Source organism: Canis lupus, chromosome 13, assembly GCF_003254725.2.
Source record: "Canis lupus dingo isolate Sandy chromosome 13, ASM325472v2, whole genome shotgun sequence".
Lineage (NCBI taxonomy): Eukaryota > Metazoa > Chordata > Mammalia > Carnivora > Canidae > Canis > Canis lupus.
The window spans coordinates 43,959,224-43,972,121 of NC_064255.1; the positions used below are offsets into that span (position 1 = coordinate 43,959,224).

The 12,898-nt window shown below is 44.8% G+C and overlaps 1 protein-coding gene across 1 annotated transcript in view; it reads right to left on the reverse strand.

The window, feature by feature from the left end:
- CORIN (corin, serine peptidase) overlaps positions 1-12,898 on the reverse strand; it is a 235,033-nt gene that overhangs the window by 53,316 nt on the left and 168,819 nt on the right. The window contains 3 exon segments of the mRNA XM_035714411.2: positions 1,964-2,195; positions 9,051-9,090; positions 9,092-9,159. Coding sequence (XP_035570304.2) covers positions 1,964-2,195; positions 9,051-9,090; positions 9,092-9,159 — 340 coding nt within the window.

Below are 12,898 nucleotides of genomic sequence, written 5' to 3' on the forward strand. Positions count from 1 at the left end.
AATTCTATGGAACACCGTATGGTGCCGGACCCTACCTCTTCCTATTTTTTCAATAAAATGGAAAAAGCACAATAATACATGAAAATAACCGAGTGAAGTAATACAATAAAAATAAGACAACATGCGGGACTGCCACAGCAGGGGAGTTGCAGTTCTTGTCCTAATCCATGGGGCGGTCAGCCACAGGGCCTGAGGGTAGGGCCCTCCGTCAAAAGGATATTTTTGAGAGCAAGAAAGCAGCACTACCCCCAAAATATTTAGCACATTGTAAGGTCTCGATAATATTGGATTTTTTAGATTCATAACTTAAAAACTAAATGTTAAGATCAATACACATGGGCATGGCAAAAGCAACGTTGCTTCATGAACATACGAGTACGTTATTCTTGTCAGAATGTCAAGAAAAATTCTTATACACAAATATCAAAACATAAAATTCATTTTGAGAGCCACTGAAAATGCAAGATGTACATGGAAACTGAAGAAACCGAACTAAAGCATTTAAAGGAAGTTCACTAAAATGTTGATTGAGCAACGTCTCGGGGTCAGGCTCGTCTTGGGCGTTTTAATGTGAAACATAAGCCCTGAAATTATAAATCATATGAGGATGTAAATCTATTCCAGAGAATACTGCGTTAGGGAACCTTTTTATACACATGAAAAGAAAATCAGTGCAAGCATGTGTTAAGTATTATCAGGAGTTATTGCTCATCATCCTTGGACTTGCTTAGCCAAAGTGGAGTAAAAACTAGAAACAACATAAAATGAGTAGATGTCTTATAAGCAATTACTTTAAAGGGCATTTTACAGAAGTTTTTGGAATTATGTTAACATTAACTTTTCATCTGTTTGTATAATTTATCCAGCTCCCCAACTCATTTTGAAATTTTATTGCTTCCTGTCCTCTACAGATGCCCCTTCCTCATCATCCATTTGATATCTGCTATTCAATTTATTGTTTTCCCATCTGTCCACTGTATTGATGTTACTGCTGTTTCTTAAAACTCCACGTGACTTCTGATCCCAACACATGGTTCCCGTAGTCACTGCTCACATTTAGACACGCACATCTGTGTACCCCCCTCTTGATGGAAAATCAAGCATCAAGAGAGCAGCTGCCCACCTCTGTGACCGCTGTCTCGTCTTGCACATTCTCTGACCAAAAGGCCACACGTGGCATAGAAGAGCAAGCAAAGAGCCACCACGCAGCAGGATTCCTCTCCTACCCTCAGAGCTATCGTTCCCTTAAGAGCTTACAACCAGAAGCCCTAACATTTAGGCACAGTCACTGAACCTCCCACAGCCCAACCCAACAACCGTCACTGTCTTGATTTCACAGAAGTAGAAGAAATGAGGCCCAAAGAGACAAAGGAACCTGTCCCAGGCCACAGAGCAGCTGCAGGAGAGCCAGGACTTGGACCGGACAGTGGACTCCGGAGTTGTTCTCTTAACCTGAAAGGCAGGATCTCACTCATCCTGAGTCCAAGTTATAGGCTCCTTGTTTCATCCAAGCAAGTAGAAGAAGGTCAGGAAGTCCGTCCCTTGTCCAACCTTCGGGCCACCGCTTATATGTCATGTCTCTAATTTTTTGCTGCTACCAGAAAGCAGCATTTTAAACACACCAGGGTTCCCAAAGAGGTAGATACACCCCTTCTTCTGCTAACTCACATTTTAGAACAATTCTTGATCCACCGAAGTGAAACATGTCTGATTTTGTTTGATTAAAATATGCGAATTATTACAGAAGGCAGGTCCTACCTCCCTCGTGTGGTACGTTAGTAATGAATTCTTACTCAAATGTTCATTTTAGAATTCCTACTGCTTTACCTTGTAAGCACATCATTTGTTAAACACAGAGCTCCTTAGCAACATGGACTTGATCTAAACTCAAACTCCGTCTCTGATCCCTTGATTGTCCCTGAGGGAAAAACGAGGATGCTTGGGGGAGACCCCACTGAATTACCTGCAGGGTGGGATACGCTGGCTTGTGTTCATGTCACACTTTGGTACCAAAACGGTGCAAGCAAAGAACATGAGGTATTTGTAACAGTTGGTTTGAACAAGTGCGGGGAAAAGAGAGGACTCCCAGCTGATGGATGCTTCCTTTTGAGTTCTGTGGCCAAGGTAATTTGGGTAATTTGTATGGTTGTAGGGTAAATTCATGCAGAGTTCCAATGTAATCGGTTCACATTGACCTAATAAGAAAACATACAAGTTCATAAATATATATATAGAGAGAGAGGGGAGAGAAAATTTCATATATAAAACAATTTCTTAAATACTTATGAAATTGAAATCTATCCTACCGTCTTTTAAAAATAATAACTAAGACTAGAATGCAAACAGAATATAACTTCCATCAGAAGATAAAGAATTTGGTTAAAGAACTACCAAGCCAGGAATCACTTCAGTAGAGGCAGCTGCTAGCACAGCGCCCAGTATGCACGTCGGAGAAAGTCTTTCTTCACTTTTTCCCTCGGCTCAACTGATCTGAAAGTGACTCTCTTTTAATGTTTCCTTTGACCCATTTTGTCTTCTGATTTATTCATTACCTCTTAATGAAGACATCCCCTCATCTTCACAGCCATTTAAAAAAACATCAATGAATTTGGTTAAATAGACAAGATTATTTCCTTCTCTACATTTGACTGTTGATCAGTTGGTTTCAACATAAGGCTACACGATCTCAGGGCAAGAGGAGGCTGAGCTCTCATCAGGCACCCATGGCTAATGAGACAAAATACCAACCCGTTAGCTTGGCATCCAACCTGTCTCACACGTCAACCTCAGCCTGACTTCCCACCCTCAGCACCAAAGACTATCTCATCAGCGGTATTTCCTTGGTGACAACAAATATTTTAAGATTGACATGCCCCCGTGGGTCCTGTTGGCTCTTCTCTTATCTCCTCCTCCTGACATACTTGTAATCACCCCTCAAATGCAGTTGTGGTTCTAGCTGCCGGGGGCATGTAGCACCTGCTGCCTGGAATGATCCTTTCCCATCTTCTCACCAGGCCAATGCCTCCTTGGCCTGTAGGACTCTGCACAGACACCTCCTCTGGGAAGCCTTCCTGGCTGGCCAACCACCCTCCCCCTCTGCCTCCCAGCAGGAGTCTCCGCTGAGCACCACAGCATCTTAAGCATACACATTGCCTTCCACTGTATGCTTTACTCACTTGCATCCTCCGCATAATTCAGTGATTTTTTAAAAAAGATTTTATTTATTGATTGGGGGGGGGCGGGAGCAGAGAGGGAGGGGCAAAAGAAAAGGGAGGGGGAAAGAACCTCAAGCAGACTCTGTGCTGAGTACAGAGCCAGACGAGGGGCTCGATCTTATGACCTGAGCCGAAACCAAGAGTCAGGTGTTTAACTGACTGAGCCACCCAGGAGCCTCTAATTCAGAGATTTTTGAGAAATGAGACTTGATTTCTCAATCTCAAAGTCTGTCCCTCGCACAGTGCCCCACGGAGGCAGGAAGGATGGGGGGTGTGGGCGGTGTCAGGAGCTCTCCTGGGCACCTAAAATGTAAAAGAGAATGAAAAACATAGTCCCTGCCACACTAGGGACGCTAAGGCACGCCACCGTCTCTATCGGAAGAAAGATGGGTTTTTCTGGTAGCGGTGGCAGGACACGAGGCCAGAACAGCGGCATGAAGAAAACGGCAAGTGCCCAGAGGGCCAGGTGGAAGGGGCCGCAGGAAGCCCTCCCAGGATCAGCGGGGTTTGGGGAGAACCTGGCAAAGCCCCCCGCTCCCTCTCTGCCTGCAGGAGCTGGGCCCCACTGGGGGGTGAGAGGCAAGCACGTGCGCTGGGCAATCTGCCCAGGCCCCCCGAGGACTCCAGGCCTGACCAAGAGTCATTATTTAATGAAACTCGATGATTTGGCCAACAAGTGAGATACGTGCAGAAAGACTGGTAATAAGGACTGGGGTGAAACAGCAAAACAGCTTGGAACCACTGCTCAATTTAAAGCATCTGAGGGCTTCGAGGAAATGATGTTGGTAAGGAGTCTGATTTTTTATTTTTATTTTTATTTATTGATTTGAGAGAGAGGGAAAGAGAAAGAGTAGAGAGGGAGAGGGAGAAGCAGGCTCCCCACCGAGCAGGAGGCCCAACTTGGGGCTTAATCCAGGACCCCGAGATTGTGGCCTGAGCCAAAGGCAGACCCTCACCAACTGAGCATCCAGGCGCCCCCGAGGAGGAGTCTGATTAAAAGCCCTCCTGACAAAGTGCAATTAGAGTCTCCATTTACTGGAAAAGAGGGAACACCGTCAAGCTGGCATAATCCTGAGAATGAGTAGAGGGTGCAGAGAAGAAAAACACACACAGAGGTGTGGGGCTGGCTCAGCTTATCATGTCCACGGACTTACAAAAGAGGAGTAACATTTAAATATTTTGATTTTGCATCATAAAAAAATACATATTCCTCATGACAATAAAAACAATGCCAGACACATAAAGCAAAAGTCCACCGTCTCCCTGCCCCCCTTTCCCTCACCTACCCTCAAAAACAACAGACTGGCTTCGAATCCTTCCCTGCCTCTCGCTGGCTCACATCTCCAGGTGTGTCTACACACGGATGGAGATTTGTGTTTGCTTCCTCTGCCAACGTAGAGTCGTACCATTCCTGTCACTCCTCAACTTGCTTTTGTTGCTCAGTTATTCATCATGACCGTCTTGTAAGTCAGTAGATGCCACTCTAACTATATTTTTCCTGATTTAATTTCACCCAAAAATGAGATAATTCACAGAGGTTTTTGATGTAGTCTTTTTTTTCCCTTGTATATGCCTTTCCCTTCTCTCTCTTCCTCTACCACCCTATCAAGTTTTAACTGTTTATTGGTATAATTTATTTAGATGATTAGTAGACCTACCACATGGATATTTGTTCTCTTTGGTATGTGGAAACCATATCGCTTTTGATTTGGGATGTGCTATAAGCCTTCAGTGTTTCCGAGCCAAGGAAGATGAAGGGATGCAGGGACGGTCCTATATTATTCTGGAAATCTCTTCTGAATGTGATAAGGGCGATCGAATCTCGTGTTTTATTCCTCCACAAGGCATTTCTCGCGGAGTGTCAAGCAAGATAGACTCTCAAAATACCTGTCAACCGCAGGTTCTAGGATTCACAGGATCAATAAGCTTTTTTATCTTAAGACTTGGACTCACCGGGTCCCTAGCTTGACTTACAATCGCCACGAGAGGGCAGTCGTGTTACAGACATGAGGCTCTTTACTGTTTTCAACACAAGTTTGAGGCTGTGCTTAGCACATTGTCCTGAACACAGATGAGGTTTAATAAATTCCGCTGAAAAAATGGATCCTAATGGAGTCTTAATGATGTCCCAACTTTCAAAGTCTAAAACCACGTTGGTTAAATTCAACCTAAAGATGGGATTGTTAACTCAGTGATGTTACGTCCTTGCCATGATGATGCAGTACTCAGAAGCCACTGGAAGTCCTGTGTTAGATGGTGGTCACTTACATGAGGAAATGTCGCTTTCAACGTCCATCGGCATATATAATAGTCTAAGATTCATCTTTGCCTCAAATTCTATATTTTTCTTAATGATATTTATCATTATCTTCAATAGTTTCATGAGGTTTATAAGGTGAACACCCACCTATCACCTAGATCGAGAAATTGAACTTTGCCAGACATCCCAGATGGTCCTCCGTGTACCCTGTCTTCTCCTTTCTCCATGGAGTAACTACTGAGTTTCATAGTTATCACCTCCTTGTTCTTCATAGTTTTTTTAAAGAGCTTATTTATTCATGAGAGACACAGAGAGAGAGGGAGAAGCAGGCTCCCTGCGATGAGCCCAACGTGGGACTCGATCCCAGGACCCCTGGATCACGACCTGAGCCAAAGGGAAACGCTTAACCCCTGAGCCACCCAGGCATCCCTCTTCTTTATAGTTTTATTTCCTAAGTGTGCCCTGTACCCTGAATACTATAGTTTAAAGGCCTGACCATTTTTTAGAACTTGTTTTATCTTCTAAGTCTCTTAATCTGGATTCCCCCTCCATCCTTTTATTTTTAATTAATGTTTAACTCTTGAAGAACCCAGGGATTTGACTGTAGAGTGTGCCAGGGTTTGAATTTTGCTGACTACACATTCTTGGTGAAGTGAGGTATATTCCCCGACCCTTCCTACCCTGAATCTAGCAGGTTCATTAAGTCTCATCCCTTAGGTAAGACAATAGGTGCTACGGTGTTCTTCCATCAGAAGGCAAAGTATATCCGATTTCTTTCTTTTTGTGATGTCAGCAGCTGTAGATGCGCCATGCCTTGACCCATTAATTCACCAATTCATGCCACCAAATGGAAACAACTGGTTACCAAATGGTGACCAAATGGTAATATTCTAATTCAATCATTTCTTTCTCACTCATTAGTTGGGAAAGCTTTTAGAAAGAGATCACTCCTCTCATCTACCATTTGCTCGCAAGGACCGAAGTCCTTAACCATTATGGTGTTTGGGTCCTTTATCACACCCCTATACTAGTCGTTCCTTGAGATCTCAAGGAAAAGCAGTGCATTGAGAGGGTGGTAGGAAATTATTCAAAGAACAAAACTGTCCAATTCCTCAATATTGGAGGGGAAAAAAAACAAGGGTAAACATGTAGAAATAACAGTTGATGAAACACTGTGAGGAACCTGAGAATCCTTGGGGTATGATGGCCATCCCTGGCTTCACACAGCCACGGCGATCATGGGCACAGAGCGGTGGGGAGAGACACATGCCCAGGAACTGCTCTTTCCACGGGGTTCCCCCGTTGTCTGATTGCATACTACAAGGTGGAAGTGATGGGTTCGTCCCTCACACCCGAGTGAAGGGAAATAACATGCCTGCTCCCACTCCCTCAGGCAAGGACATGTTCTTATTTCGCCTCCCAGCAGGGCACAAACACGGTAACGATTCTGGGTTATGAGTGGATGTGGGGATACTATGATGCTTCAAGCCCATCAGTACACCCTGTCATCAGAGATGTGGTTTTTAGGCTCCCCCCAAAAGGACAATGCTGTGTAGTTGCACCCCGGAATCTAAGTAATAATAGCCTCTCCAGTGGTAAAGATCTTCAAATAATTCCTCACATTTTCAAGTGCATGAAGTTTTCTGGGAGAAGATGCTACGGGTCCAACTTTACAGACAACCAAGTACAACAAGTACCACCACGAAGCTCTTTGAAACATGAGAAAAAACTTCTTTACTTTCGATTGGAAGTTATTTTTAATAACACAGAAGGAGTGAGGGACCAGTGACTAGCCCAGTGCCTGGTACTCAGAGGAGGACAGGATCAAATGTCTGCTGAGTGTATATGGAAAGAGCCAGGCAGGAACATCTGTGGTAAATGAAGGAGCTGAAGAGACAGTGAGATGCTGGGGACACTGAGTGCATTTAAAGACCCTAAAGAGAAAACTAATGTAGAAGACATGAATGGAAAGATGGCAGTGTGTCCTCCCACACTGCAAAGTTGTCTCCAGGAAGGCAGAAATCACGTCTCCCTTCTTTGCCATTAAAGTACCCAGTGCCCCTCCCAGAGCCTGGAACGTCGTACGCACGCTCTACATGAGCCAGATGAGCCAGGGTTACCCAGTGCCCTTCTCTCCACTTCTCTTCTTGACAGGTGTAACGTACTTCTAAATTTTGACATATTTCAAACATGCCGGAAATGGGACAACATACACCTGATACTCCTCACCCAAATCTCACACAGGCGAACACTGCTCTTTCAACATTTTTTTAAAAAAATCTAACATGAAGTGCCATTCCATGCTGATGACCCTTGAAACCTTAATAATAAACATGTATCCTTGAGATGACCTTGTCACTGTTCAAAGTTACTCATGCCAAGTTCAAGGTGAGGTAAAGAAAGACTTCTGAAAAAGCTCCAGAGCAGACTGGGGGGGATAAAGCAAAGTGAAACAACAGAACCAAAACACACACACACACACACACACACATATACACACACACGTTTACATCAGTTTAGAGTGCATAAAATGGCAGTATGCCTTGATGGTCAGATTTACGTCTCTATCTCAACTGTTTTCTCATCTAGAAGTGAAAAGGGGCTGGGTATTGTGCCGTTAGCCAAACAGTTATTAAATCCTCATGAAAATAGGCAAAAAAAATTCTTCTCCATCTGGGTTTTCCACTGACTGCCTCCCTCACACTCGTGGGGTTCCAGAAGCAGTCCCTAGGAGCTCTACTGTGATGCAGAAAGGCCACCAAGTAAAACCAGGACCCTAACCCTTCAGCCTTTCAACTAACTGAAAGCTGACAGGCCTACTTCTGAATCTCAAGCCCCGAGCTGAAGATGAGGCCAAAAATCAATGACAAAAAGTGAAAGAAGGGAGCCGAATATGAGAGCACAGCCCCCAAGTAAGGACTCATCACTAGAGAGATCAGAGTCCTGCGGGGCTTTCTGATCCAGTTTCAATTTCCCACGAGAGCCCGTATAGCCCACTACTATCCCTGCCCATCGTCTCCTCCCCAGTCATTCCCCTACAGAAAGCTAATTTAGAGGGAGCCGATTTACCCAAATAGCTACAAGATTGTGACAGGTCAGCAAAATTCCTGGAAAGGTGAGAGTACATGTTATTGGGAGGATGGACTGCCACCGTTTGATGCGGCTGTGTAGACGAACTTTGTATTTGCTCCTGGGCATAAAGTCTCCATTTTTGAAGCCGTGCCTTAAAAGAGAAGATAACATCTGCTCATGGTTGGAGCCAAGAAAGTAATATATGGGAGCTGATGCTGAATTGAAACGAACGGTAATGATATTAAGCCATCTGGATTTATAGGCCATTCACAATGACACATTTGTTTCTCGTTTTACGTTAACTGAGACCATTTTGTTTCTTTTCTGCTACCACATGCAACCTTGAAAAAAGAAAAAAGAAATATGTGTATATATATGTACACACACACACACATCTGGAGGGATCCAGACTTCAGCATTTATTTCAATGTCAATTCAAAAGAAAAAAAAAGCTAAATGCATATCCTGACACAGTGATTGCACTTGTCAGCTGCTGTACTTACTACAGTTATTTAGACTGTGGTTCGGGTCACAAAGAGAGCTTACCACCACATGAATCAAGGCAGGAATTGTAGAGGCATCTTTGGTCACCTTCTTGACATGGAGTCTGACCTACAAAGGGGTGGGGGGAAAGGCACATTTGCTTTCATCATCTGTAAATTCCTTACACTAGGATTGAAAGTATCAAGGACGTCTGGTGGAGCAGAGGAATGACACAACTTTAATTCCCTTCCAATTTCTCCAAAAATATTGAACACATGGTTAAACATGTAACTTTCTGCATTAATTTTCCTGGCAACTAGATACAACACAGTTATTCCGAAAGGATTCCGCAGGAACAAAGAAATGAGAGGCAAGCTATCCCACGAAACAGGCTCTTGTTGCTTTCAATGGGGGAGAAAAAAAGTGTTTGATGTATACAGGGTGAATAAACTTGATTACAAAATAAAATTTAAGTGGCTGGAGAGAATGGCCAACATAATGATCCTGGAATCTTGAATATCAAATGGTATGATTTTAAGGACTCATTTGCACCCAACTCTAGTCTTCCCCCTAAGGAAAATGTTTTCCCTAAAAATAAATAGGGCATCAACACCCATACACCTTGGATACTTTGTCATGGTGCCAGTCTATGCAGCTGCTAACCATATTTTCTCTATGTCCTTGGAAAGTATCACTGGCCTAGCTGCGATGACCTGAGAATTGGGTTTCTTGTTTCCAAATGAATGAAAGCGGTAGCGTCAGCCTAATGGCTTTTCCTTAAGGTATGTAGAGAGGAAACTGCTTTCCCCATTGATTTCCTGGTCATTTGTAGGTTAAATGGATAAGGTAATAAATCACTGCTCATTCTCTTTCTAGCTCTTGCTCATTATAGTCCATTACTTTCAGACTTGTCATCTGGAGTCTAGAAAATCTTGCAAGATGTTTTTAAGTGTAAGTGACAGTATGTGTATATACATACATATAATCACTCTTACCTATAATTCTGACACAGTGTTTATTATATTGACCTCTTTCCATTAATGTGCAACAGTATATATCATAGCCTTGAGGAAAAGAGATGCCACTCTTTTTTTCTTTTTTTAATATCATCAGAGTCAAACCATCTTTGCAAGGTAAGCCAGGCCAATTTCCATGAGTTTCATTTCTTAAATAAATTTAATAAGACAACATACATTCATTCTTTCAGCAGATATTGAGTGCCTGCTATGGGACAAACTTATGTGACATGAAGCATTAAAAGATAAAAGAGGTGAAATGGCTTATATTCCAACTAGGGGTATGGCCATGAACAGAGAACCTTACAATGCTGTGTGATTCATTGTGCCACTGAAGGTATCTGTAAGGCAATAGCAGCAGACTAGGATAGTAAGGGAAAAGCTTCTCGAAGGAGTTTTTAAGGCAGTTGAGTTAAGTTGGCATAAGAAAGTAAAATGGGTTTCCCAAGCAGACAGCAAAATATGCAAAGACTGGAGTGGGAAGGGCACAGTTTGGCACCACTAGAGCCTCAGAAAGGCTAACCGGGAAGGCTGAGAGCAGCGCCTGAGGGCTGTAAAGTCCTGAATCGTGAATAGGGCCCATAGGGCCCAGTCTTGAGTAGCTCCTACTACCCTCCCCAACCTCTGTAGCACAGCCAGCCTGCGATCACCGGTGACAATATTCTGAAGTTAGTACCCTCCCCTTCAGCCGGGTACCCTCTGAATGATAACGCCTTGCTCCTTTACTCCCTGGGACCTTTGACCAAGCAGTTCCCTGTGTCTGAAATGCTTTTTCTTCCAGGCCTACTTTCCTTCGTTGAGTCAACTCCACTCAGTCTTCAGATCTTAGCTCCAATATCTCTTCCTCAAAGAACCTTCCCTGAGGCCCTGTACCAGGCCATGCATCCCATATATGGCACATTGCTCCCTGAATTTTCCCTCATGGCCTATGCCACTCCATAGTTCGATAATGACTTGCATGGTTATTTGTATCATGCCAATCTTCCCCAGGAGTCTGGAAGCTCCAACAGCTCTTTTGCTTGCCACTAAATCCCCAGTGCTTAACCACATATTGGCATATAAATACATTTATTAAGTTGAATTCATTAGATTAAGTAATAGATGATAAAATTTTACTTTTGATCCACTTTATCATATGACTTTCTTACATCTCACATTGAAGGAAATAATTTATAAATCTCACCATTGCATAGTGAAGAATCCAAAATTATCTCAAACAGAGACGAATTATGTAGAAAGAACAATTTAATCCCAAAAGGAGGTGCTTGGCTGATATGCACATAATAACCCATGGCCAGAAAAGAATCTGCTTCTGAATTTTAAAACTGGTAAAACGAAGCACTCGTCTGATGTTTGAGGTATTAAATCTGTGATTAAAAGGGTCTCCCTCTAGGTCAGGAATGCTTTTTCACTAAGGCTATTCCAATGACCAGTATTCATTAAGACAAAACTAATTTAGCTACAGGTGACCAATCTCAGTAGCTGATTTGTGATACAAATATTTTTTGTATTAAGGCATGTTTTTGCACAACAGCCACGTAGTAATAGCTCACACTTACCTTGTGCCAACCCTGTGAGTTTGCAGCACAGAAACTGAGACACAACAGAGTTCAGTTACCAGCCTCAAGTCAAGCAGATAGAAGGTAGCAGAGCTGGTGCTTGGACCCCGGGCAGCTGGGCCCCACGACCCCCTTCCTAAGGACTAGGCCGTACTGGTGGGTGGCAAGGTCGCTGATAAACAAATGCAGTGATTTTTAAGTCCCCGGGGCCTCCTACCAGCCCGGCGCCAAGAGATGCTTCTCCACCAAGTGGGGCTTCAAACCATCAGCGTGCAACTTTCTTTTCTGACACAGATGTTGTTGAAAAACCAACGTATTTGACTTACTTTTTCTTTTTGAGCTTCACCGATGACACCAGCGCCCCTTTCCGAGTGCGGTGGAGCGAATGGCTCCGTCATGCGAGGCATGAAACGGCTCCACTAAATCACTAGCCTCTGCTCCCGAAGCCAGTTACTAGCCTGCACACTAACCAACTAGGATTTAAATAAAAACTTAAAAAATAAAATGACACTGCTGAACAGAAAGGAAGGAAGAATGAAAGGATGGAAGGATGGAAGGAAAGGCAAGCTTCTCTGACCTCAGTTACTTTAGGAGCTTTTCACGTTTACTTGCAGAAGCCAGTTCCTCCAGTTCCTAACTGGAACCTAATCTCATTCAACGGGAGTCCCCCGGATTCAGCTGTCCCATCACCACCCTGCTCACTTTGCCCCAACAGTGACCTGAAGGTCCCTGCTGCGCAAGGGTTCAGCCCCCGCCCGGAAGGACATCTCAGGGCGAGAGGCTCGGGGACCACATGCACCACGGGGGGAGGGGGCGGACGGTGGGGAAGCATGTGCATGGGGGGTGGGGAGACGGTGGGGAAGCACGTGCATCACGGGGGGGGACGGGGGGGAAGCACGTGCATCATGGGGGGGAGACAGTGGGGAAGCACGTGCATGGGGGGACGGTGGGGAAGCACGTGCATCACGGGGTGGGGGGTGGGGAAGCACGTGCACCACGGTGGGGGGGGGGAGACGGTGGGGAAGCACACGCACCACGGTGGGGGGGGGGGAGACGGTGGGGAAGCAGGTGCACCACGGGGGGGGGGGGGCGGAGGGTTGGGAAGCACGTGCACCACGGGGCGGGGGGGTCGGGAAGCAGGTGCACCACGGTGGGCGGGGAGACGGTGGGGAAGCAGGTGCACCACGGGGGTGTAGGGAAGCAGGTGCACCACATAGGCTCGCGAAGCAGGTGCACGCAGGCGGCACCTGTTAGGCCTCCTGCGGGCCCCTGTGAGCCCCGGCTCCGCCAGCC